This window comes from Salmo trutta, chromosome 5, assembly GCF_901001165.1.
Source record: "Salmo trutta chromosome 5, fSalTru1.1, whole genome shotgun sequence".
NCBI classification, from domain to species: Eukaryota; Metazoa; Chordata; class Actinopteri; order Salmoniformes; family Salmonidae; genus Salmo; species Salmo trutta.
The window spans coordinates 6,116,478-6,144,382 of record NC_042961.1 but is presented as its reverse complement, the minus strand read 5'-3'; the positions used below and the strand labels follow the sequence as shown (position 1 = coordinate 6,144,382).

At 47.0% G+C, this 27,905-nt stretch overlaps 1 protein-coding gene across 5 annotated transcripts in view; it reads left to right on the top strand.

Annotated features, from left to right (window-relative positions):
- Window positions 1–2,489: 2,489 nt before the first annotated feature.
- The window catches only part of LOC115193571 (AN1-type zinc finger protein 4), a 37,426-nt gene continuing 12,010 nt past the window's right edge, over window positions 2,490–27,905 (top strand). The window contains exons 1-9 of one of the 5 annotated variants that reach the window (XM_029752316.1): window positions 2,490–2,718; window positions 2,898–2,987; window positions 4,123–4,432; window positions 12,104–12,179; window positions 13,143–13,210; window positions 20,014–20,203; window positions 20,650–20,797; window positions 21,065–22,333; window positions 22,670–22,721. In XM_029752316.1, the coding sequence (XP_029608176.1) occupies window positions 4,249–4,432; window positions 12,104–12,179; window positions 13,143–13,210; window positions 20,014–20,203; window positions 20,650–20,797; window positions 21,065–22,333; window positions 22,670–22,721 (1,987 nt within the window). In that variant the 5' untranslated portion in view covers window positions 2,490–2,718; window positions 2,898–2,987; window positions 4,123–4,248. Of the gene's footprint in view, window positions 2,719–2,893; window positions 2,988–4,063; window positions 4,433–12,103; window positions 12,180–13,142; window positions 13,211–20,013; window positions 20,204–20,649; window positions 20,798–21,064; window positions 22,334–22,669; window positions 22,722–27,905 lie in introns of all 5 variants that reach the window. The other 4 variants (XM_029752312.1, XM_029752314.1, XM_029752313.1 and 1 more) reach the window with 4 other exon arrangements.

The window sequence follows — 27,905 nt, the reverse complement described above, 5'->3', positions numbered from 1 at the left end:
AATTAATGAACATGCACCTGTGGAACGGTCGTTAAGCCACTAATAGCTTACAGACGGTAGGAAATTAACTTAGGACTTTAAAGACTTTAAAGAGGCCTTTCTAATGACTCTGAAAAACCCCAAAAGAAAGATGCCCAGGGTCCTTGCTCATCTGCGTGAACATGCCTTAGGCATGCTGCAAGGAGGCATGAGGACTGCAGATGTGGCGAGGGCAATAAATTGCAATGTCTGTACTGTGAGATGACAGCACTACAGGGAGACAGGACGGACAGCTGATTGTCCTCACAGTGGCAGACCACGTGTAACAACACCTGCACAGGATCTGTACATCCAAACATCACACCTGTGGGATAGGTACAGGATGGCAACAACTGTCCGAGTTACACCAGGAACGCACAATCCCTCCATCAGTGCTCAGACTGTCAACAATAGGCTGAGAGAGGCTGGACTGAGGGCTTGTAGGCCTGTTGTAAGGCAGGTCCTCACCAGACATCACCGGCAACAACGTCGCCTATGGGCACAAACCCACCGTCGCTGGACTAGACTGGACTGGCAAAAAGTGCCCTTCACTGAAGAGTTGCGGTTTTGTCTCACCAGGGGTGATGGTCGGATTCGCATTTATTGTTGAAGGAATGAGCGTTACACCGAGGCCTGTACTCTGGAGCGGGATCGATTTGGAGATGGAGGGGTCCGTCATGGTCTGGGGCGGTGTGTCACAGCATCATCGGACTGAACTTGTTGTCATTGCAGGCAATCTCAATGCTGTGCATTACAGGGAAGACATCCTCCTCCCTCATGTGGTACACTTCCTGCAAACTCATCCTGACATGACCCTCCAGCATGACAATGCCACCAGCCATACTGCTCGTTCTGTGCGTGATTTCCTGCAAGACAGGAATGTCAGTGTTCTGCCATGGCAAACGAAGAGCCCGGATCTCAATCCCATTAGGCACGTCTGGGACCTGTTGGATTGGAGGGTGAGGGCTAGGGCCATTACCCCCCAGAAATGTCCGGGAACTTGCAGGTGCCTTGGTGGAAGAGTGGGGTAACATCTCACAGCAAGAACTGGCAAATCTGGTGTAGTCCATGAGGAGGAGATGCATTGCAGTACTTAATGCAGCTGGTGGCCACACCAGATACTGACTGTTATTTTAGATTTTGACCCCCCCCATTTGTTCAGAGACACATTATTCCATTTCTAATAGTCACATGTCCGTGGAACTTGTTCAGTTCATGTCTTAGTTGTTGAATCTTACGTTCGTACAAATATTTACACATGTTAAGTTTGCTGAAAATAAACACAGTTGACAGTGAGAGGACGTTTCTTTTTTTGCTGAGTTTATATCATTGAGTAAATAAAATAATACAAACGTGGTCTCTTTTTTGTTTTCTTGAGTAAGGCAGCTCCAAAATGCAGGTGTTTCAGCCTAGCTCGGTGCTTTCTTTAGTGGTGGGGCAATCAAGCAGAAAATATGGAGCTCAGTGTTCTGTCACTCATGAGGACACTATGTCACCTCCAAGTAAGGGTAGAGCTAGAAAATTCTAGCCCCTTGGGTGCTGCCATAGAGTTACATTAGAAGTCCCCATCCAAGAAGGCTCAAGATCATTGACCACAGATAAAATGAGGTCAAATCACATTATGTCAACATCATACTTTCAAAATCTTAGCTAGCAGTTCCCATTATGAATGAAGTCGACAATCTACTGGCAAATCATTTTTAATCCTTGTCATATGAAGAGAAATAATGAAGAGAAATTATAGATAAAACGTATCTATAGATAAAACGTAAATTGACTCAAGGTGAGTCAACTTAATGATGGTGTTGTAGTCGTGTATGGCAGGAGGGGACTAAGCACACACCTCTGAGGGGCCCCTGTGCGAGAGTCAGCATGGCAGAGGGGATGTTGCCTGGAAGTCCAGGATCCAGCTGCAGAGGGAGGTGTTCAGTCCCATGGTCCTAAGATTGGTGATGAGCTTGGAGGGGACAATGGTGCTGAACGCTGGGCTGTAGTCAATGAACAGCATTCTCACATTGATATTCGTCTTATCTAGGTAGGTGAGGGCAGTGTGGAGTGCAATTGACATTGTTGTCTATTGATCTGTTGGGGCGGTATGCAAATTGGAGTGTGTCTAGCCTTTCAAAGCACTTCATGATTACAGATGTGAGTGCTACAGGGCGTTAGTCATTGTGGTGTTAGTCATTGTGGCATGAAGCCTTAGAGTTTATGATTGCTTAAAGAGAACTTGTACACTTCCAGTTATTCAAATGTAGAGAGACAACCGTTTGCATTATTCCATGAAAGGTTAGTTTGTTGGGCTATCAGTATCTTTGTCACTCTGAAGCCAGTGTTCTTGTTGTAGCAGAAGGGTCAGTCTCTGTGACCAAACAATATTGGTCCCGTCTCTGTGTACTCCTCATTGGTTCACCTAGACTTTTCACGTTGCGTCATAGGATGCCTTTGTTGTCAATCAAGAGAGTCACAATGGGCTGGTTCAGGAGTCTCCTGTTTTCTGACAGGTGAGATGAGTAGAGTTCACGAAAACCGAAAGGTTTACCAATCTATCACAGTTCATGGGCAATAAGGGCAGCTTTCAGGCTTTCCTTTTTATATTTAAGCATGAAGATAAGCAGACCCTTTTGATTCTAATCTACAATGTCGAATCTGAAGAGGAGAGTATGCGTAGCAGTTTGCTAGCCAACCATCGACCCAAGCAAGGTAGCCATTGTTTGGGTTGCTAAAGTGGTTAGCTCGCTAGCTAGCGAGCTAACTAGTTCTAGCTAGCTAGTCGCAACATATTTAGTTAGATTAACGAACTTGCTAGCTAGCTAAATAATGAATGCATTTAGTTTTCTACTACTGTCTTTCATTTGTGCTATTTTATTGTTTCAAGCTAGCTAACATACGGAGTGTTTGTAGTCTTGGGACGACAGACAGTTGTTCATCGCCGGTGCACTCTTGCCAGCTAGTCTTGGGATGCTGTTAAGGTGAGTTCAAAACGCTAGGGTTTCTGGTGAGACAGAGAGAGAAAAGCGTGCAGTCTGGTCGTGTATTAACTAGCTAGCTTTGAAGTTAACATCCTTGTGTAACCATGTAAGCCATGTGTAACAAACAAGCCACTGATAAAGGCAAGATTAAGACCCTTTGTTTTCACGATTGACACACATTTAGGGCAGCTGACTGAAATGGTATAATATAGCCTTAAACATTGGGAATAAAAATTAGTGTTGGTGTGAAAGGGATCTCTAGTTGTTTTCCTATCAATCAGCCCACAACTTTACATTTGCATGCTTTTAAAATTAAATGTTACTGCAGTCACATAAAATACAGGTTAACTGTATTGCAGAGAGCTGTCTGTGTGTTTGACACAACATACTCCTCCCAATGGCTTTATATAGGCTAACAGCTGACTATATTGCAGCCAGGAGCTGTGGCCTGGGCCTTGCTCTCTGCAGAATGTTTCATGAAGGTGCTTATAAAGATTTACACTTGTCACTTCCATTGTACTGTAATTTCTTGATCTAGACTATTGCTCTCTCATATAGACCTAGGCCTATTTAAGGTGAGAGAGTTGGTGACATTTCAGTGTGTGTCTTGGTGTGAGAATATTTTAATACGCATTTCTTCCGAATGACATAATGGAATACTTTGCATTCTGCTCACTAGTATTAACAGAGGGGGTTAGGCCCCCTTACATAATGTAGGACCTAGATGTTTCATGTTGATTGTTTGTTGTCAGGGAAGTACAGGACTCCTTTCCTACCAGGTTCATACAGGTGTGTCAACTCCACCCTTCCTTCCCAACTTATTTTTTTATTTAACCTTTATTTAAATAGGGAAGACAGTTCTTATTTACAATGACGGCCTACCCCGGCCAACCCTAACCACGCTGGGCCAATTGTGAGACTCCCAATCACGGCCGGTTGTGATACAGCTTGGAATCAAACCAGGGCCTGTAGTGATGCTTATAGCATTGAGATGCAGTGCCTTAGACTGCTACGCCACTCAGAATCGCTGTTTGTTTTTCTCTTTTGCCTCATGGTGTCTTGTGTATGAGGAACAGAGACGGATGACCTTGGACTTAGAAGAAAGGTCAAGGTACTGAGACCTCTCTCTCCACAGCTTGGGGCTTCCTGCATGATGTGTTACCGTGGTGACAACAGAGAACACCCATCCCCCTCTCCCTTCCCCTGGGCCGCCGCCCCTCCCACACCCCCCTCCCCCTAAAGCAGTCCTGACCTCACCAAGATGTCGGACAGAAAGGAGCCGCCTATCTATAACGACGACAGTGTGGGGACCTTCCAGTACAAGTTGCCATTCTACGAGACCATGGAGCTGTTCATCGAAACGTTGACGGGGACCTGCTTTGAGCTGCGTGTCTCGCCCATCGAGACAGTCATCTCTGTCAAGGCCAAGATCCAGAGGCTGGAAGGTACAGTATATAACAGTACAGTAGTGACTTTTCCTGACCCAGCATGTTGGCTACAAGGCTATACTGTTTCCCCTTCCTTTACTTAAGCAGGATAGGCTCCCTCCCTGTCTAACACTGTCTGGTGAAATGCGACCTGAAAAATGGCCAATTGAAAATGATGTATGAATATTAATAAGCTCAGACTTAATGCAATACTAATCCTGGCTGCCTAGAATAAGAAACTATAAAGAGAGACGTGGATTTTCACCTTACACAGAAGATGAGCCAAGCAATACAAAATACATTTCTAAGCCAAGAAGAGGGATGGATACAAATGTATTCCATTGCAAATAATGGCTTTCTGTTTTAGTAGAAACATTTATATCCTCACAGCATCAGACTTCGTATATCACCCTGCTCCTCCGGCCAAGCAGACAAAGGCTCTGGCTAGTTGGCTTTCCACACACACGTTAAACCTTATTTAATCCAAGCACTTTTCTTTAATCATTTATTCGGCCTCATCCTCCGTCCGTCTTCCTTGAGAGCTCGATAGAGCACTGCACGTTTGGGATATTAAAGGCCCCAAACGGCCTCATCAATCCAGCCACGGCTGAGCTGAGCTGGGCCTGGTGAGGTGGGAGGCTCTGGGAGCCAGTGTGTTTAGTAGTGATGAAGTACAGCTGGGGGGATGGAGGCGTTCGGGAGAGGAACATCGTGTGCGTCCCAAATGGCATCCTATTCCCTATATAGTACACTACTTTTTACCAGGGCCCATAGGGGAATAGGGTGCCATTTGGGATGCTGTTTGTGTGTAGAGTGATGGCGGTTGTAAAAAAACAACAACAACAAAAAAAAAATAGGCGTTTATGATGCAGCTATGCATGTTCTTCCTCAGGTTTTAATATTGTACGACAGCCTATCGGGAGAGGCAGAGGGGAGTCAATGTGTTCTCTACGGTTGTCACTTGGTTGTCAGTGGTGTGGTAAATGGTACCAGTAACTGAATCTGTGGACACTGATACAAATCATGTTCCTATTTAATACTATTGCTATGGCTTTTTATACACAATGCTCTTTAAGAATCTTTATAGTTTCTGTCCACATATGTTCAAACTTTTATTTAGTTATCAACAATAGCCATTATTTGACTAATGCTCTAAGATAATTGACAGGATCATGCAATATCTTACAATATTGATCACCACAAATTGGCTTTGTACAGTTCAAGATGACGCACAGCTTGGTAAAAGCGTAAATCCCTTGCAGCTCTTGCTTACCACTTGCTTCAGTGGTAGGCCTACCTCCCAAGCCTTGCTTAATTTTTTTATCCTTTAATTATAGCCATTTATCTCCTTTCAACTGCAGTGTGATTTACAGGAAGCTCAGGTTTGAGATAGCTAACAGGCACTAGTGCTGACAACAGAGAGGTGAAAGTCTCTAGCTGAGATTGACAAACAATTCTGTCAGGAGACAGACTCTTTGAACTACTCTGGATGCATCTCAGTAGTCTACAGTAGCCTCCTGTTTGTCTCCTCATCCTACTCTTACTGATCTGAAAATAGGTTGGAAGTAGACTATCATTAGATAGTAGATGCCTATCATTTCCATAGCGATGCAACCATGCCTAGATTCCCTGGGCTAAGGTGTTCTATTTGTTGTATTTCTTTGTCTTGCTCCCTATCTGAGGATGTTTGTGGTTCTACTTGTTTTATTTCTACCTCTCTCTCTGCGTGTTGTGCTCTTCTGCAGTCAGTCAGTGGGGGGTGTGTTAGTCAGGGCTGCTGTCGGGGGGAGTCCTCTGTCCTCAAGTACCCCAGCATGGTTGTAGAGCAGGGATGGGCATGCGGCCCCATTTTTGAAGGGCCTTGGATTGCATTTTTTTGTTTGGGGGGTGGGGGACTTTTTCGGGGTTCTAAACTTACTGTTGCGAAGTAGAATAGTAGAATACACAAGGTGAAATTTGGTTGTGCGCCAACAGTTTCTCTTAAAGTATACTAGTCACTGATAGCCACTCAATTAGCCCATGTCAGCAAACATTAGTCTAACGGCCAGCTATCTAAACTTGTATTAATCAAGGTCGAGATGGAGTTTGTTAGTCAGTCTCACTCAGGTATCATTAAAAACGGCAAACATTTATCTCCACCCTATGGCAAAACGTGTAGAATTGCAGAAAATGAACACTAAAATCAAAAAATGTTCATGAAACGAGTTATAAAATTCTAAATCTTCTCTCCAACCCCATGGCAAAATGTGTGTAATTGTAGCAAACTAGCTTTTAAACAGCAACATTTTCTCTATACCCCATGGTGAAATGTGTTGAATTGCACAAAATTAACTTTATTAATTTCTCTCCGGGGGGGGGGGGGGGGGGGTCAACGGCGGCACCTCATGATGAGTTTGTATTTTTAGTGGCCACCACCCCATCAAAGGTTCCAATCTCTGCTGTAGAGAGAAGGAAGAGAAGTCACAACTCAAGTACCTTAGTATGGTTGTAGAGTGAGGGAAGAGAGTACTCTTGCCTGTTTATGCACTGCAGGTGTCATGCTCTCTAGTTATGCCAAGCTTATCTGCGTGAGATGTCAATGTGTGAGGGTTTTCACGCTGACGTCAAGTGCTAGTGTCTGATGGTCTTCAGAGAAAAGTTTGCCTTGTGGCCTGAGTCTGTCTTTAGCATGCTATGTCCTGTAGGGGGCATGAGTGAGTCATCTTGCTGGTCTGTGGTGAACTAATAAACAATAACACTTAGACTTCTACCTTTTAGTTTATACATCTTATACACATTTTACAGACACAATAGATATATTTTGTTTGTTTTTAGTCCTTCCTCTATTCCTGATGTCCATCTAGTTTGATTTCTATTTGTAACTGCTATTTCACAACATTTCTGAACCCCATTTTACAGACCCCATATGTTTTACATTGGTTCTTGTTATTAGTCCTTCCTTCAGCTCCATTCTACCCCTCCCATCTATCTCTCAACACTATCCATTTTGGATTTCTATTTGCCATATATGTTTTAACTGTGCTGTGATGCTTGACAGAAGTACTGAACCTTTCTATTCTCATAGCTTCTACAGATTGTAAATTAAAAATAAAGATTTTTGCTAAAATAATTATTATATTATTGATTGATTGACTATGGCTTTTCAAATCACCCAGTATTGCTATCTGCAGCGTTAATTCTAGGCAAATGTTGCAATTCTTAAGCCATTCCTGGACCTGTGACCAAAAACGAGCTACATATGGACAATACCAAAATAAATGATCAAATTACTCTGCCTCCACACAGCAGAATCCGCAGAGCTGGGAAGATTGAATCCCCCATATATATAACATTCTATTGGTTGCAAGAATTTTGTATAGTCATTTAAATTGAAAAATTAGAAGTTTTGAATCCGCCGTTGTTTTGCGTATCAATTCATAAACCATGTGCCATGGAATCGGTACATCGAAAATCTCTTCCGAACTATTTAGCAATTTATATGGCACAGCTGTCAGTTTTTTGGTCCTTAAGTTAAATTGGTATATGTTTTTATTTATCACACTTTTCTTTAACCATTTATGTTCTTTAATACAGGGCCGTCATACAAGTTCTTTTACTTTTTTCTCCTTCTACTTGCTTCTTCCATTTTTGTGGTAATGCTGCAATTAGTTGGTTGTAATTTTGGGTAGAGCAGACATTTCCATATGTCTGTGTTAGCTGCATGTGTGACAACTCCAACAATCCTATTTATGATATCATTCACTAAAATTATACCTTTATTAAATAGTATATTTGAGTTCAACCACAATATTTGTTGTATTATTTGTTCTGTCTTTTCAGGTGGATGAAACTGAAATTGCAACCAACTTTCTAAGGCTTGTTTAAAAAATAACTATTTTGGAGATTATTTCCTTTTCTAACAACTGAAAGTGAGCAGGTGTAATCTGAATAAAGGGAAAAAGGCCATTCTTGAAGATAGGATGAGACATTCCTACCAATTTACTAGAGAGCCAGTTTGGATTTAAGTATAACTTTTGTTTGACTGATGCCTTTAGTGAGAGGTCCAATGCTTTAATATTTTCTGCCCTCCGAATTCATATTCGTTATATAAATAGGCCCTTTTAATTTTGTCTGGCTTGCCATTCCAAATAAAATTGAATCTTTTTTGTTCATATAATTTAAAAAGCAGGTCACTAGGTGTAGGCAAAACCATAAGCGAATAGGTCAACTGTGATATGACTAAAGAGTTAATCAGGGTGATTTTTCCACAAATAGACAGGTATTTTCCTTTCCATGGTAGCAAGATCTTATCTATTTGTAACTTTTTATAAAATTGTATTGGAGTGAGATCATTTCTTTCTTTTGGGATTTGTATACCAAGTATGTCCACATCTCCGTCAGACCATTTAATTGGTAAACTACATGGTAATGTAAAATTTGCAATTTTTTGTGATCCAATACGTAATATCACTTATCATCATTTGGTTTAAAAAATATATTTCACCTTTTTATTTAACCAGGTAAGCTAGTTGAGAACAAGTTCTCATTTACAACTGCGACCTTATTAAATATTAACGCATTTGACCTCTCACTAAAGGTATCAGTCAAACAAAAGTTATACTTAAATCCAAACTGCAACCAGAGAGGATTGCAAAGGTATCTAGATCTTCTATGAGGCCGTGGAGAGATTCTAATTGTGGTTTTAAAAGAAAATATGAATCAGCGTACAATGACACCTTAGTTTTTAAGCCACAGATTTCTAATTCCTTAATATTATTGTTTGATCTCATTTTAACAGCTAACATTTTGACGGCAATAATAAATAGATATGCCGATAGTGGATAACCTTGTTTTACTCCTCAAGATAGTTTAAACTTTCTGAGATGTAGCCATTATTTACTGTTTTACACCTAGGGTTACTATACATAACTTTAACCCATTTTATAAGAGATTCCCCAAAATGTAAATATTCTAGGCATTTATATATACACTCCAGTCATACTTTATCAAAAGCCTTTTCAAAATCAACTATGAAAACCAGGGCTGGTGTCCCTGATATTTCATAGTATTCTATTGTTTCCAGTACCTGTCTTATATTATCTCCAATGTATTGTCCATGTAAAAAAACCTGTCTGATTAGGATGAATAATATCTGACAATAGTTTTTTAATTCTATGCGCCAAGCATTTTGCTAGGATTTTTGTATCACAACACTGAAGTGTAAGAGGTCTCCAATTTTTTTTAAATGGACTTGATCTTTATATATACCACTTGGGTCCTGTTTCTTTAATAATGATATCAGACCTTCTTGTTGCGTGTCTGATAATCTACCATTTATATAGAAGTGGTTAAAACATGCTATTAATGGTCCTCTGAGTATATCAAAAAAAGTTTTGTATACTTCCACTGGTATGACATTCAGCCCTGGAGTTTTCCCAGCCTTAAAGGCTTTAATTGCATCAAGCAGTTCCTCCTCTGTAATTTGGCCTTCACATGAGTCTTTCTGTACAGATGTTAATTTTACATTATTATTAGGAAATAAATCCATACAATTAGTTTGTTAGTGGAGATGGAGGCGACTGAAACTTAAACTTAAAGTACTTTACTTCCTCTTTCAAAATATCATTCGGTGAATCGTGCGTGACTCCATTTGTAACAATTTTCAATACATTTGTTTTGGTAGCATTTCTATATAGAAGATTTAAATATTATTTGGTGCATTTTTCCCCATATTCCATCCAGTTCGCTTTATTTTTATAATATATTACCCTTGATCTTTCTTGAATAAGTTCCTCCATTTCTTTTTGTTTTTCCTCGAACTTATTCTGTGCCTCCTATGCGTTTATATTTTTGTTCAGTGTTGTTAGAACTGGTTTTCTATGACTCAGCCTCCCACTGGATGGAGCCAGAGACACGTTTATTCAACAGAGAAGCCTCTGAGTGTCCTAGAACTGTCTTTTTTTGTGTTCTGACTTAGAAAATGGTGGGAAATTCATAAAACAAGTAATATAATGTAATCTTATGAGGATACTGAATAAGATTATATTGACGGGGTACCTGATCCAAGTTCAGCACTCCTACTCTGAAATGCTTTGTGAATATGGCCTCTGTAGTGTCGTCACTTTCTGGCCATACTAGAAATGATGGAAGTATGTTTCTTCTTGCCTGGCTACCCACACTCCTTGCTAAGGTCAAAAATTACGCCACGCCTACGGACGTTAGTTTCTTCTCCGCAATGAGTCTGGAGCCGAGTACCTCCCCGATTTCACCAGATGCGAACACATTCGGGACTTTCTGATTGGTCCACAAACTGATGGGTTGCGCCAGAACATGTGTGGGTATTGCAGCGGTTTTAAAATGTTATTGGCTTTGATACTCTTGATTGGTTAGAGATTATCCAACCGCTGATGGCCTTTGTTTTGTACAATGCCCCTTGTCACCACAGACGACTTCAATGATGGCAGTCTCAGATTAAAAGTATGTAGCGATTGACAGAGCAGCGGACGAATTGAGTTGTCAGGCTATGTTTTTTTTATTTACCTTTATTTTTATTTACCTTTATACCTTTATTTAACTAGGCAAGTCAGTTAAGGACAAATTCTTCTTTACAATGACGGCCTACCAAAAGGCCACCTGCGGGGATGAGGTCTGGGATTAAAAATAAAATAAAAGGAAAATATAGGACAAAACACACAAGACAAGAGACAACACTACATAAAGAGACCTAAGACAACACAGCATGGCAGCAACACAAAACTTTTTTTTTACCCCCTTTTTCTCCCCAATTTCGTGTTATCCAGTAGTTACTGTCTTGTTTCATCGCTGCAACTCCCGTACGGACTCGAGAGGCGACGGTCAAGAGCCATGCGTCCTCTGAAACACAACCCAACCAAGCCGCACTGCTTCTTAACACAGCGTGCATCCAACCCGGAAGCCAACCGCACCAATGTGTTGGAGGAAACACCGTACACCTAGCGACCTGGTCAGCGTGCACTGCGCCCGGCCCGCCACAGGAGTTGCTAGTGCGCGATGAGACAAGGATATCCCTGCCGGCCAAACCCTCCCTAACCTGGATGACGCTAGGCCAATTGGTCGTGGCCGGCTGCGACAGAGCCTGGGCTCGAACCCAGAGTCTGTGGTGGCACAGCTAGCACTGCAATGCAGAGCCTTAGACCACTGCGACACCCGGGAGGCCTGGTTTAACATTAGAGACAACAATAAAAATAAAAAAACATCTAGCCGCTCGAGAGCACCCTTACCTGCCAATCTATAAATTACGTCTCCGTAATCTAGATTGGGTTGGATGATTATCTGAATCAGGGTTAGTTTAGCAAAAGGAGTAAAAGAGGAGCTATTACGATAGTCTAGATTTTTAAGCCTGCATCTTTGTTATGTGCTGAGAGAAGAACAGTTTACTGTCTAGCCATATTCCCAAGTACTTGTATGAGGTGACTACCTTCTTTCTCTGCTTTACTTTCTGACCACACAAGTTAGTTGATTTCTCAGTGTGTTGTAGTACTTTTGTTCATGGATGTTCTGTACTGTAATTCGTCCTGTGTGGTGAGCCTAAAATATTGGTGGAAATGAGAGGGGTGTTCTGTACGGTAATTCCTTACTTGGTTATGAGGTTGGAGGAAGAGTGAGATCTTGTGTAAACTCACCTCTGTCTGTTCTGTCGTCTTGCTCGCTCTCTCGTGCCCCCCCCCCCAGGTATCCCTGTTGCCCAGCAACACCTGATCTGGAACAACTTGGAGCTGGAGGATGAGTACGGTCTGCATGATTACAGGTGAGTTTAACTAGGTCGTGTTCATTTGGCACCTAACTGAATGAAACTGTGAGGGGCTACCTGGACTAAGTAAGAGTAGTTCATTTTACCTTTCTGTTCCAAAGCATTTTAAAATGTTTCCTGTTACGTGCCCTAATTAACACAACCCTATTCACAACCCTTATTTAAAAAAAAAAATCTGGTCAGTTAACTGGGACCTATTTTCATATATAGCAATGCCCTGTAAACGAACCATAAACTTTGATCTTGTAATTAGTGGTTAATTGAAATTAGTGAAGTGGAGGACTTGACTATATGCTTTGACATGAACTCCCCTTGTAGTAAATACATTTTCTCCCCAAGCCCTGATATCAATGAACCAAAGATGCCAAATTGGCTACAGTCACATATTGAATGTGTTTGTGAGTTGTCAGTTTTATTAGATACAGACCCAGTCTATAGATTGCAGATGGTGGTTGCGTCATGAATGCTTGTCGCTTAATTTTCCACATGAGCGGTCCCCGGTGAGGTTTAGTTAGGTCTGAGTAACAACAAAACATCCTTTTGAAGTCTGAGAAATGGAGGGCGAGAGTGGGTGGATTTGTATTAAACGGACGTTCCGTTTGAATTCCAATGGAATTCCCAGATGTGTGTATAAGTTCATCTGGAGCGCAGACTGACTGAGGAACGATGTTTGTTCCGGAATAATTGTCGTTTTCACAGTCAATGTTTTTTGGGCACCAAATGTAAGAAAACCAACTGAAACAGGGAAAGACTACCTGGAAATGCATATTTTGTTTTTTTTGATAATGATGGTATGTTTTCCGCTGCGTGCCCTAATGAACACCACCCGTGCCTGAACGATCAAGCTAGCTGTAAGGCAAAGCAATACGATGATAGCTTAACCGATCCTTCCAAAGGACTTGGGACAGCTTCAACATAATTGCTGACATTTATCTTGTCTGTCTATTTGTGTTTCTGCAGTATTGCTGAGGGCTGTACTCTGAAACTGGTGCTAGCCATGAGAGGAGGACCAATCAACACCAGGAGAGGTAGGTAGCTAGGAGGAGATGTGTTGGGATTTCTCTGCCTTCACTGCTGTACTCCCATAAGTATTCACACACAGTAAATTCACCTCTTCTAGTCCTGTAAGCCTCTGTAGCAACATGTTGATTTGATGAACACTGCCCTAACAGTCTCGACTCTCATCCTAATGTCCATGAAGTGATTGGTTGGTTCTTTCTCTTGGGCAGTGTCCATGAAAGACTTGGTGGCTGGCTGACTTGGTGGCTGGCTGACTGGGTGGCTGGCTGACTGGCTGACTGGCTGGCTGACTGGCTGACTGAGTGGCTGGCTGGCTGACTGAGTGGCTGGCTGGCTGACTGAGTGGCTGGCTGGCTGACTGAGTGGCTGGCTGGCTGACTGAGTGGCTGGCTGGCTGACTGAGTGGCTGGCTGGCTGAGTGGCTGGCTGGCTGGCTGAGTGGCTGGCTGGCTGGCTGGCTGACTGAGTGGCTGGCTGGCTGACTGAGTGGCTGGCTGACTGAGTGGCTGACTGAGTGGCTGGCTGGCTGACTGAGTGGCTGGCTGGCTGACTGAGTGGCTGGCTGGCTGACTGAGTGGCTGGCTGGCTGACTGAGTGGCTGGCTGGCTGACTGAGTGGCTGGCTGGCTGACTGAGTGGCTGGCTGGCTGACTGACTGAGTGGCTGGCTGACTGACTGACTGAGTGGCTGGCTGACTGACTGACTGAGTGGCTGGCTGGCTGGCTGACTGACTGAGTGGCTGGCTGACTGACTGACTGACTGACTGACTGACTGAGTGGCTGGCTGACTGACTGACTGAGTGGCTGGCTGACTGACTGACTGAGTGGCTGGCTGACTGACTGACTGAGTGGCTGACTGACTGACTGACTGAGTGGCTGGCTGACTGACTGACTGAGTGGCTGGCTGACTGACTGACTGAGTGGCTGGCTGACTGACTGAGTGGCTGGCTGACTGACTGACTGAGTGGCTGACTGACTGACTGACTGACTGAGTGGCTGGCTGACTGACTGACTGAGTGGCTGGCTGACTGACTGACTGAGTGGCTGGCTGGCTGGCTGACTGACTGACTGAGTGGCTGGCTGACTGACTGAGTGGCTGGCTGACTGACTGACTGAGTGACTGGATGGCTGACTGACTGGCTGGCTGACTGGCTGGCTGGCTGGCTGACTGACTGACTGACTGAGTGGCTGGCTGACTGACTGGCTGGCTGGCTGGCTGACTGAGTGGCTGGCTGACTGACTGGGTGGCTGGCTGGCTGACTGGCTGGCTGGCTGGCTGACTGAGTGGCTGGCTGACTGACTGGGTGGCTGACTGACTGGGTGGCTGACTGAGTGGCTGACTGACTAACTGAGTGGCTGACTGACTGACTGAGTGGCTGACTGACTGAGTGGCTGACTGACTGAGTGGCTGACTGACTGAGTGGCTGACTGACTGAGTGGCTGACTGACTGAGTGGCTGGCTGACTGACTGAGTGGCTGGCTGCCTGGCTGACTGACTGGCTGACTGACTGACTGAGTGGCTGGCTGACTGACTGACTGAGTGGCTGGCTGACTGACTGAGTGGCTGGCTGACTGAGTGGCTGGCTGGCTGACTGACTGACTGAGTGGCTGGCTGACTGACTGAGTGGCTGGCTGACTGACTGAGTGGCTGGCTGACTGACTGAGTGGCTGGCTGACTGACTGAGTGGCTGGCTGACTGAGTGGCTGGCTGACTGAGTGAGTGGCTGACTGAGTGAGTGGCTGGCTGACTGAGTAAGTGAGTGGCTGAGTGAGTGAGTGAGTGAGTGGCTGGCTGGCTGGCTGACTGACTGACTGAGTGGCTGGCTGGCTGGCTGACTGACTGACTGAGTGGCTGGCTGGCTGGCTGACTGGGTGGCTGGCTGACTGACTGAGTGGCTGGCTGACTGACTGAGTGGCTGGCTGACTGACTGAGTGGCTGGCTGACTGACTGAGTGGCTGGCTGACTGACTGAGTGGCTGGCTGACTGACTGAGTTGCTGGCTGACTGACTGAGTGGCTGGCTGACTGACTGACTGACTGAGTGGCTGGCTGAGTGGCTGGCTGACTGACTGACTGAGTGGCTGACTGACTGACTGACTGAGTGGCTGGCTGGCTGGCTGACTGACTGAGTGGCTGGCTGACTGACTGACTGAGTGACTGGATGGCTGACTGACTGAGTGGCTGGCTGACTGACTGAGTGGCTGGCTGACTGACTGAGTGGCTGGCTGACTGACTGAGTGGCTGGCTGACTGGCTGGCTGACTGACTGACTGACTGACTGAGTGGCTGGCTGACTGACTGGCTGACTGACTGACTGGCTGGCTGGCTGACTGAGTGGCTGGCTGACTGACTGGGTGGCTGACTGACTGGGTGGCTGACTGAGTGGCTGACTGACTGACTGAGTGGCTGGCTGACTGACTGAGTGGCTGGCTGACTGACTGAGTGGCTGGCTGACTGACTGAGTGGCTGGCTGACTGACTGAGTGGCTGGCTGGCTGACTGACTGAGTGGCTGGCTGGCTGGCTGACTGACTGAGTGGCTGGCTGGCTGGCTGACTGACTGAGTGGCTGGCTGGCTGGCTGACTGACTGAGTGGCTGGCTGGCTGACTGACTGACTGAGTGGCTGGCTGGCTGACTGACTGAGTGGCTGGCTGGCTGACTGACTGAGTGGCTGGCTGACTGACTGACTGAGTGGCTGGCTGACTGACTGACTGGCTGGCTGACTGACTGACTGACTGACTGAGTGGCTGGCTGACTGACTGACTGACTGAGTGGCTGGCTGACTGACTGAGTGGCTGGCTGACTGACTGACTGACTGAGTGGCTGGCTGACTGACTGAGTGGCTGGCTGACTGACTGAGTGGCTGGCTGACTGACTGAGTGGCTGGCTGACTGACTGACTGACTGACTGAGTGGCTGGCTGACTGACTGACTGACTGACTGAGTGGCTGGCTGACTGACTGACTGACTGACTGAGTGGCTGGCTGGCTGACTGACTGACTAACTGACTGACTGAGTGGCTGGCTGACTGACTGACTGACTGAGTGGCTGGCTGACTGACTGACTGACTGAGTGGCTGGCTGACTGACTGACTGACTGAGTGGCTGGCTGACTGACTGACTGACTGGCTGAGTGGCTGACTGACTGACTGACTGGCTGAGTGGCTGACTGACTGAGTGGCTGACTGACTGAGTGGCTGACTGACTGAGTGGCTGACTGACTGAGTGGCTGACTGACTGAGTGGCTGACTGACTGAGTGGCTGGCTGACTGAGTGGCTGGCTGACTGAGTGGCTGGCTGACTGAGTGGCTGGCTGACTGAGTGGCTGGCTGACTGACTGACTGACTGAGTGGCTGGCTGACTGACTGACTGACTGAGTGGCTGGCTGACTGACTGACTGACTGAGTGGCTGGCTGACTGACTGACTGACTGAGTGGCTGGCTGACTGACTGACTGAGTGGCTGGCTGACTGACTGACTGAGTGGCTGGCTGACTGACTGACTGAGTGGCTGGCTGACTGACTGACTGAGTGGCTGGCTGACTGACTGACTGAGTGGCTGGCTGACTGAGTGGCTGGCTGACTGAGTGGCTGGCTGGCTGACTGACTGAGTGGCTGGCTGACTGGCTGACTGAGTGGCTGGCTGACTGGCTGACTGAGTGGCTGGCTGACTGAGTGGCTGACTGAGTGGCTGGCTGACTGAGTGGCTGACTGAGTGGCTGGCTGACTGACTGAGTGGCTGGCTGACTGACTGACTGAGTGACTGACTGAGTGGCTGGCTGACTGAGTGAGTGGCTGGCTGACTGAGTGAGTGGCTGGCTGACTGAGTGAGTGGCTGGCTGAGTGAGTGAGTGAGTGAGTGAGTGAGTGAGTGAGTGAGTGAGTGGCTGACTGACTGACTGAGTGAGTGAGTGGCTGGCTGGCTGGCTGGCTGACTGAGTGAGTGGCTGAGTGAGTGGCTGGCTGGCTGACTGACTGAGTGAATGGCTGGCTGACTGAGTGAGTGAATGGCTGGCTGACTGAGTGAGTGAGTGGCTGGCTGACTGGCTGGCTGGCTGACTGGCTGGCTGGCTGACTGAGTGGCTGGCTGACTGAGTGGCTGGCTGACTGAGTGGCTGGCTGACTGAGTGGCTGGCTGGCTGGCTGAGTGAGTGAGTGAGTGGCTGGCTGAGTGAGTGAGTGAGTGGCTGACTGAATGAGTGGCTGACTGACTGAGTGAGTGGCTGGCTGGCTGAGTGAGTGGCTGGCTGGCTGAGTGAGTGGCTGGCTGAGTGAGTGAGTGAGTGAGTGAGTGGCTGAGTGAGTGAGTGAGTGAGTGAGTGGCTGGCTGAGTGAGTGAGTGAGTGGCTGGCTGGCTGAGTGAGTGAGTGAGTGGCTGGCTGAGTGAGTGAGTGAGTGAGTGGCTGGCTGAGTGAGTGAGTGAGTGAGTGGCTGGCTGAGTGAGTGGCTGGCTGGCTGAGTGAGTGGCTGGCTGAGTGAGTGAGTGAGTGAGTGAGTGAGTGAGTGAGTGAGTGAGTGAGTGGCTGAGTGAGTGAGTGGCTGAGTGAGTGAGTGAGTGAGTGAGTGGCTGGCTGGCTGGCTGGCTGGCTGACTGAGTGGCTGACTGGCTGGCTGGCTGACTGAGTGGCTGACTGACTGACTGACTGAGTGTCTGGCTGGCTGGCTGACTGAGTGTCTGGCTGGCTGACTGACTGAGTGGCTGTCTGGCTGACTGACTGAGTGGCTGACTGACTGAGTGGCTGTCTGGCTGACTGACTGAGTGGCTGTCTGGCTGACTGACTGAGTGGCTGTCTGGCTGACTGACTGAGTGGCTGTCTGGCTGACTGACTGAGTGGCTGTCTGGCTGACTGACTGAGTGGCTGTCTGGCTGACTGACTGAGTGGCTGTCTGGCTGACTGACTGAGTGGCTGGCTGACTGACTGACTGAGTGGCTGACTGACTGACTGACTGAGTGGCTGACTGACTGACTGGCTGGCTGGCTGACTGACTGAGTGGCTGGCTGGCTGGCTGACTGAGTGGCTGCCTGGCTGACTGAGTGGCTGCCTGGCTGACTGAGTGGCTGCCTGGCTGGCTGAGTGGCTGCCTGGCTGGCTGAGTGGCTGCCTGGCTGGCTGAGTGGCTGCCTGGCTGGCTGAGTGGCTGGCTGGCTGGCTGAGTGGCTGGCTGACTGACTGAGTGGCTGGCTGACTGAGTGGCTGGCTGGCTGGCTGACTGAGTGGCTGCCTGACTGGCTGCCTGACTGGCTGCCTGACTGGCTGCCTGAGTGGCTGACTGGCTGACTGACTGGCTGACTGACTGAGTGGCTGCCTGGCTGACTGAGTGGCTGGCTGCCTGGCTGACAGACTGAGTGGCTGGCTGACAGACTGAGTGGCTGGCTGCCTGGCTGACTGACTGAGTGGCTGGCTGCCTGGCTGACTGACTGAGTGGCTGGCTGCCTGGCTGACTGACTGAGTGGCTGGCTGCCTGGCTGACTGACTGAGTGGCTGGCTGCCTGGCTGACTGACTGAGTGGCTGGCTGACTGACTGAGTGGCTGGCTGCCTGGCTGACTGACTGAGCGGCCGGCTGACTGACTGAGCGGCCGGCTGGCAGACTGAGCGGCCGGCTGGCAGACTGAGCGGCCGGCTGGCAGACTGAGCGGCCGGCTGGCAGACTGAGCGGCCGGCTGGCAGACTGAGCGGCCGGCTGGCAGACTGAGCGGCTGGCAGACTGTGCGGCTGGCTGACTGGCTGACTGTGCGACTGGCTGACTGGCTGACTGTGCGGCTGGCTGACTGGCTGACTGTGCGGCTGGCTGACTGGCTGACTGTGCGGCTGGCTGACTGGCTGACTGTACGGCTGGCTGACTGTGCGGCTGGCTGACTGGCTGACTGTGCGGCTGGCTGACTGTGCGGCTGGCTGACTGGCTGACTGTGCGGCTGGCTGACTGTGCGGCTGGCTGGCTGTGCGGCTGGCTTTGCGGCTGGCTGGCTGACTGTGCGGCTGGCTGACTGACTGTGCGGCTGGCTGACTGACTGACTGACTGACTCTGCGGCTGGCTGACTGACTGTGCGGCTGGCTGACTGTGCAGCTGGCTGACTGGCTGACTGTGCGGCTGGCTGACTGTGCGGCTGGCTGACTGTGCGGCTGGCTGGCTGGCTGGCTGACTGTGCGGCTGGCTGGCTGACTGACTGTGCGGCTGGCTGACTGACTGACTGACTGACTGTGCGGCTGTCTGACTGACTGACTGACTGTGCGGCTGGCTGACTGTGCGGCTGGCTGACTGTGCGGCTGGCTGACTGTGCGGCTGGCTGACTGACTGACTGTGCGGCTGGCTGACTGGCTGACTGACTGTGCGGCTGACTGGCTGACTGACTGTGCGGCTGACTGACTGACTGTGCGGCTGGCTGACTGACTGACTGACTGTGCGGCTGGCTGACTGACTGACTGACTGTGCGGCTGGCTGACTGACTGACTGACTGTGCGGCTGGCTGACTGACTGACTGACTGTGCGGCTGGCTGACTGACTGACTGACTGACTGTGCGGCTGGCTGACTGACTGACTGACTGTGCGGCTGACTGACTGTGCGGCTGACTGGCTGGCTGACTGTGCGGCTGGCTGGCTGACTGTGCGGCTGGCTGGCTGACTGGGTGGCTAGCTGACTGGGTGGCTGGCCTGGCTGACTGACTGGCCGACCGAGCAAGTGGCTGTCTAGCTGACGTGTTCAATCAATGAATCAAATTTATTTATTAAGCCGATGTCACAAACTGCTGTACAGAAACCCAGCCTAAAACCCCTTACAGCAAAAATGCAGATGTAGAAGCATGTTTCTCTCTCCTTCAGTGCCTGTTGAGGACCCAGTGAAGGATATGGTGGAGGTAATGGAGGGAGGCAGGGAGGAGGGCTGGGATAAGAGTCTGCCTAGCAGCAAGCAGGTCACTTTCCTAGTGTACCGAGAGGGAGACCAGCTCAACTTCTTCCGGGTCGTCGACCGAGGGGATGGAACTCTGACCCCTGTCTCAGAATCACTCAGGTGAGCACCATCCACTTTCAGAATAGTGCAATACCAATTTCCCAGTCCCAATTCAACTACGTAATTGTCCACTCTGACGATAAACAGATCTTAGATCGTGTGCTTTATTAGGAAGAGTAGGTGGCAGGTCCAAAGGTTAAGAATAGGGAATGAAATTGTTTAGGGTTAGGGCCAGCATGTCAACAATACGTTATTAAAATGACTGTCTCTGTGTAGAACTGTCTAAAAATAGACCTGGTTTTTATTCTTCCTCAAATCTCTGGTCAATGTCAGGATGGGTGAATGTGTGACGACATTGTGGACTAAAGTAGTTTAGGACAGTTCAGAACAGGATATATTTCTCTCTGTTAGCTGTTGATCTCTTCCCCCGTAAAAGGCCTGTCCATGTGTGATCTTTGCATTTTCTGTCCAAGTCGTTAATGTTTGTGTCTTGGTGTCCGTTCCAGTGGTGGCTCAGTGTACAACATGTACACGGAGGAGGAGGACGAGACAGGGGGCTTGGCTTTGGGACAGCCGTCCCTGGAGAACTCTATCACCATGAACAAGATGAAGCTGCTCAAAGCCAAGATGGAGGACATGAACATCAACAAGAAGGTAGATGGATTTTACTTCCTAGTTCTTTCCTTGGGATGTCATTATTCTCTATCCATTAACACGGTTAGGATGGAAGAGAATGGACATCTTTATTATCCAAAGAATTTTATTGGCCAAGTGCTTAACGGCAACTTAAACCTTGAAAATGCAAGTCCAGGTGGCGACTCAGTGATTTACGAATCAACTTGCATACTCAAATAATTACTCATTTTCTTATCGCTCGAACTGATCCCCTCAAACACACTGTATGACTTTGTCTTCCCCCAGCCTACGAAGTCTGCCAAGTTGAAACCTCTGTCACCCGTCGGTGCCCGGCCCTGCAGCAACTTTCTGGGGCTCCCCAGACACCACCGCCTCTTCCGTGTCCTGCCCCAGATCAACCAATCCCACCACTCCGCCTCACACTTACCTCCAATCAGGGACCAGGGATCCGCAACTCCCTCTCCTCCTGTTGCTACTACCTCTGCCACCCACCTGTCAATCAGCAGCCAGGCGACACCCTATTTCTCTTCCTGTTACATGCTTCAGGAAGAGGAGCCATGGGAGACCAGCCCCAAGTTGATCCGGCCCCCTCCTAAAGTGTCCCGGTTGGACATCGGCAGCACCAGGCTCATGAGGGACTGTGTGTACCCGCAGCTCCCCGCACTCCCCAGCAGGGGGCAGGCTGAGGGGACAGTGGAGCTGCCTGACTCCAGAGGAGAGGCACTGGGGCTGGAGTTGCTGGAGGAGGTTGCAAGCCTGCTGGAGCCCACACCGCCTGGAGCTCTGTACGGAAACCTGCTCACAGACCCCCTCATCCTGGACATCTCTACCCAGCCAGAGGAGGGTTTGAGTGGGTTGGATGGGCTAGGAGCCCTGGGGGTTGGAGCAGAGCACCAGCTCTCCTCCACCCCCTCTCTCCTCTCCCAAGCTGAGGGGATGAACTCTTTAAACAACTGGGCTATGGGTGGTTCTGATAGGTTAGCCTGCAAAGGTCAGAGGACACAGTTACTAGGCAACACCCTTGATCATTTACCCGACTCTCCTTCCCCCTCTTCATCTTCCCCGTCTAGTAGATGGAAACTACCACAACCCTTTGAATTCACAGGCTCAGCAACGCCAACCCTACAATCCAATCCCCCCTCCCGCCCCACCACTCTCTTCTCCCCTGCTCTACCTCTCTCCTCCTCTCTTCCACGTGGCTCTCATCTGCGAGGCATCAAGATGGACTCCCCAGGCAAGCGGCCGGAGATGAGTAAAAGTGAGGCACGGGGCATCACCAAGCTGGCCAACCAGGCCTGTAAGAACCCTCTAGGGTCCCTCAGCAACACAGAGCTCCTGGCCTCCCTGTCCTCTTCCTCCAGGACCCCAGTCAGCAGCAGCAGGGAAGGCCTGGGACAGAGCCTGGGATTCGGGTTGGAGCTGCCCGCTGTTGGGGCCTCCAGGCTGGGCATGCTAGGCTCTACGGCCCCCTCCCTACAAGCCAACATCCAGCTGCTCCAGGAGGACCTGATCCGACGGATGTCCCCACTACACAGAGCGACCGCCTCTTACATGGTGAGTCATGAGGACAGACTATTGATATACATCCCAGCTAGGCAGGAAAATGGTTACTATCCACAAATAAGGACTTGATGAACTGCCTAAATAGAAATGAGCAAATCAAAGCAGCACAATGATAGTGTGTTGTATTGTGAGGTACAGTACTCTTGTTCACTATATAGTTTGTGCGTAGCCTGAAATCTAACCCGTTTGCTAACATTCACCTCCTACTGTGTCATTGCTAAACAATGTTTAGTATGATAAGGAGTGGAATGATGGCTAAACAGACTGATACCCAACCGGTGTCGATATCCTTGTATTGACCTGGTCTGAAACCTCTCATTGTTCCAGGCACCCAACAGCCTGGGATCAGCTGGAGGCTGCAGTTCAATAAGGAGACTAGGTGAGTGGGAAAACCCAGGGATCCAGGTCTGCTCAAAAGGAATCCCAAGTACTGCACTAGAGAATAGCATGCCATTTCAAATGAGGCCCCAATTAGAAGTAGTGCATTATATACTCGGGTAGTCCTCTCCAACCCTGTTCCGAGAGAGCTACAGTGGTTGCTCTACTAAAAGTTGTGTGATTATGCTGCGGTACTTAAGGAGGTAATTTGTGCTTTAGTACGGTACCCTGCGTCACCACTTCATTGCTCCAGACCAGCACAAGGGGGAGTTAGAGCACTGATTATGCTTTTGGTTTCTACTGTGTCTCTAACTGACAATGAATGGGCGACATAAACCTAAATATAAACTGATAATTGTTCACGACTTCAGTATTACTTACTAAAACTGTTGTGACGCTACGGTTTTTATTATTTTATTTTGTTAGGATTATTTTGCTCTTACTGTAGTACTGTAGGCCACTCCTGACCGGTCACGTTATTCAGCACCTAAGTGGCAGCCTCGACTGGAAGACCCATGAGATGACTGTAGGTTTTTGGTTTCTCTCCCTCTAAAAACAGAAATAATTCTAAATAACAAACAGGCTGTATTTACAAATTAGTAACAATGTCTCACCCCGTGTTCAAGAATGGCCTTTTTCTCGCTCTTTTTACGTTAATTTGAAAACAAAATCATCTCCAAAATATTGTTATTTTTTAAACAAAGCTATTGTTATTAATGTAGAATTATATAAAAGCCCCTTGGATATTCTCACAGATATATTATTAACCCTGTTATTAGCAGGACAATATATATTGGTCATATTGATCAAGGCTGACCGAGTGGCGCACAAGGGGACTGCCTTGCAGTTCTCCAGCTGTATCCGCTGAAAGCGCACAGGGTTCAAGGCACGAGGGCAGGGGGCACGGGATGGGCCGCAGAGCCGCGCACAGAAGACGGACCTAGCCCATGAGGAAGGAGAGGCGGTGGACCCGCCACACTGGGTAGCACAGAGCAACACTTTAAGGGGCATTGCACTAATAATGGCGCAGCCTTGGGAAACGTTCCCGCTGTTCTTAGTGCCAGTCTGCACGTTCAAACTAAAACAATGTAACTAATAATGGTATCTTTATGCTTTCATTAATATAATAATGATAAAAATACTTTCCAAAATGCCGACTTTCATTTAGTTATGGATCCATAATGAATTACTATGGGAATAAATATCACTGAATTACAGAAATATTGTGTAAAAGTTGTCTAATGAAGGTAAACAAATGCTTACTGGAAAATACTCTTTCAAACACACACGATCACGTTGTACAGCGCCATTGTGGCTATAAGCAGGTAGCTGGACAATAGACTTGCCTAGAAGGAGGGTAGGGGGAGAATTCTATCGTCAAATATATTTCTTAGTTAGGTTGGCTGTATCACAACCGGCCGTGATTGGTTGCAATTTCAGTTTAATCCACCATGAAAGAAAAAACAAATAATACAACAAAAAGTATTATTATTATTATCTATCACATCCGACCGTGATTGGGAGTCCCATAGGGTGGTGCACAATTGGCCCAGTGTTTCTATCACTTAAATAAAAATAAATAACCTCAAATATTGTTATATTATCAAGTTGATGGCACAGTCATAGCGGAACCTACATAAAGTTGAGTGACTCACTCATTTGTGGATTTGGATCAAAATAAATAAGTACCAACATTCTTTCTGATAGTCTTTAATAAATAAATGTTTTGGTTATCCTGACCTGGCCATTATGGGCTATTAGCAGGACAATAAACCTTTACCAACACCTCTCTGTATTTTGATACTTTGTGGGTGGGGCCTCCCCAGTGGCGCAGCTGTCTAAGTCACTGCATAGCAATGCAAAATGCGTTGCTACAGATACCCGTGCCGGCCGCCACCGGGAGACCAAGAGGTGGGTTTTGGCTTTAATTTAGAATACTTCAAACCTCTATATGTAATTATTGGAGAGTCACATCATATTTTTCAATATACTGTAGGTCTACCGTAGGCGACATGAGGCTCTCTAGTGTTGACTAATGTGCTGAAGTGGTGTAGGTCTTATTTATTTAAAGAGCATATTTAAGTTAGAAGCAATAGGTTTGAAGCAATAGCCTACAACTATTTTAGCACTGTTTCGCGCTGCTCTGAGACAAGCATGGGGACTGGTCTTGATAAATCAATGAGATTTTATTTTGACTGAATCTCCGTTTGGGTATTGGTTAGACTACAATTAGGGTGTAGAAATGTTATGCTCTTAGTGTAACCTTTATTTAACAAGGCAAGTCAGTTAAGAACAAATTGTTATTTACAAGGAAAGCCTACTCCTTCCTCCCCGTCGGGGAATTGAACCCCGGTCTCCTGAATGCCCGCACAACACGGGATTCGTTTAGCTAAATAGCCCAGTACTGTAGCCTACCCCCGACCATCATGTTGTACAGCATATTTTTTTCTTGGAATAGAAACAACATAATATTAAGCAAATAAATTAAGCAACATTTCTTAATCAGTCTCATATACTATGTTCTTACAAAAAGGTTTTAAATTCTCTAGTACAGCCACTATTGAAGGCTATCAAATGCTTCTCAAAGATGCCCTTTGGTGGTCAAACTAGCACTAACTAACATTAATGGTACCAGTGGTTGGCACTTAAATAACGTGCCATAGAATTCTGCTGCACCACGCAAGCTGTGCTGCAGTACGCTGAAACTTTTAAAGGACCAAACACTGTACCATTCTGTAGGTTTTCCCTCCAACCCTGTTCCTGTAGAACTACCATTCTGTAGGTTTAACCTCCAACCCTGTTCCTGTAGAACTACCATTCTGTAGGTTTAACCTCCAACCCTGTTCCTGTAGAACTACCATTCTGTAGGTTTAACCTCCAACCCTGTTCCTGGAGAGCTACCATTCTTGAGGTTTAACCTCCAACCCTGTTCCTGTAGAACTACCGTTCTGTAGGTTTAACCTCCAACCCTGTTCCTGTAGAACTACCGTTCTGTAGATTTAACCTCCAACCCTGTTCCTGTAGAACTACCGTTCTGTAGGTTTAACCTCCAACCCTGTTCCTGTAGAACTACCGTTCTGTAGGTTTAACCTCCAACCCTGTTCCTGTAGAACTACCGTTCTGTAGGTTTAACCTCCAACCCTGTTCCTGTAGAACTACCGTTCTGTAGGTTTAACCTCCAACTCTAATCTAGTGCACATAATTCTAATAATTCGCTTGTTGATAAGCTGAATCAGGTTAGTTACAACTGGTGTTGGAGTGAAAATCTACGGAGGGGGGTAGCTCTCCAGAAACAGGGATGGAGATCCCTTCTATTTGTCCTGTAATAAGACAGAATGAGACATAATCTCATTGAGTCCAAGAGGAAATGTGGTGGAAGATATCTGGAAGGGAAATTCCAAGTTTCATGAGAATCCGAACTTTCAAATGTCTTGAGAATCACTCAGTCAGGCGAAACTATGTATACCCTCTTTATTGAGATGAAAAAGCTGCTGGTTGCTGGTGCGTTTTCAACCCAAGTCTTTGTGAAAGCAACATGTGTATCCTAGTATCCCAGCACGGGGTCTGTAGTATGCAGTATAATGCTGTCTTGCAGACTGTTGTCTTTGTGTCTCTGGCCAGGTGGGTTGCCACAATCAACACACTGCCACGGAGCAGATGCACACACACACACACACACACACACACACACACACAGTGTCAGAGAGACAGAACCGCTCTCTGACCGACCCAGGGATAGTCGCAAACTGAGGGCGCATGCATACAGACAGATACATTGGCGCATGGACTGACACACCACACACACATATGTATAAGCATGTACACAGTAACAAAGCAGCTCACTGACCTAGGATTATTGCCAGTGAGACCACACACATACAGCAAGTACATTTTCATGCAATTGGGTGTAGAAAAAGTGTTGCAATTTTAAAGCAAGTTTTTTGCAATTCTACACGTTTTGACATGGGGCGGAGAGAATATTTAGCCATTTTTAACTAATTTCATGCAATTCTACTCATTTTGCAATGGGGCGGAGAGAAATGTTTGCCGGTTTTAATATTTGAGTGAGACTGACCAACTTGGCATTCTAAACATTTTTAGTTGACATGGGCTAATTGGGACTGCAGGTAGCATAGTGGTTAGAGTGTTTGGCCAGTAACTGAAAGGTTGCTGGATCGAATCCCCGAGCTGAAAAGGTCAAAAATCTGTTGTTCTGCCTCTGAACAAGGCAGTTAACCCACTGTTCTCTGGTAGGCTGTCATTGTAAATAAGAATTAGTTCTTAACTGACCTGCCTAGTTAAATAAAGGTGAAATAAAAAATAAACTTAACAGAGCTGGAGAAAATCTGCCAGGAAGAATGGGAGAAAATCTGCCAGGAAGAATGGGAGAAAATCTGCCAGGAAGAATGGGAGAAAATCCCCAAATCCAGATGTGCAAAGCTGATACAGACATACCTTAGAAGAATCAAAGCTGTAATCGCCACCTAAGGTGCTTCTACAAAGTATTAACTCAGGGGTGTGTGAACTTATGTAAATGAGAGAATTCTCATGTTCACACATACGTTTCACACAATGACCCATACACACCGTGTAATGAGCCAAGGACAGGCTTGCAGTACATCTTTGAGATCGGCTACATTGCAGTCGGCCTGCACAGATCACTAATCTGCAAATGACCTTGCATCCGAAATAACTACTCATTATTTAATCAAGATGAGCGATTCTATGTCTCACTTTGCTCAAACTGATTCTCTTCAAATAGCTCATCTTAGTGTGGCTGGCCTTTGAGAACGTACCAGTGTTTCCTCTTGAACATTTTGTAGCAGTGGGGGAAAAGGTCATCTAGGTGTGGTTCAAAGAGGGGTCCCTCTCCCCTTGTTTTGGGGGTCTGGAATCTCCCCCTATTTTATGTAGAAGGACTGAGAAGCTCAGTTCTGGTGAATTTTAAAATGATGCTGACACCATCTAAAATATAATTTCCACGTCTAGAAATTAGCCCAATAAATTATTTTAAAGTGGCAATGTGTAACTTGTTGGGCGACCCGACACAATTCACATAAAAATGTGAGTTATAGATCTATCATTGTACTTTATAGCAAGTCTACGAAGCGGTAGATTTGTTCATGTTGCTATTTCTATGCTTCCTGGTAAGTTTTGTTTTTGCATCTTTTACTTTTGGTTTTGA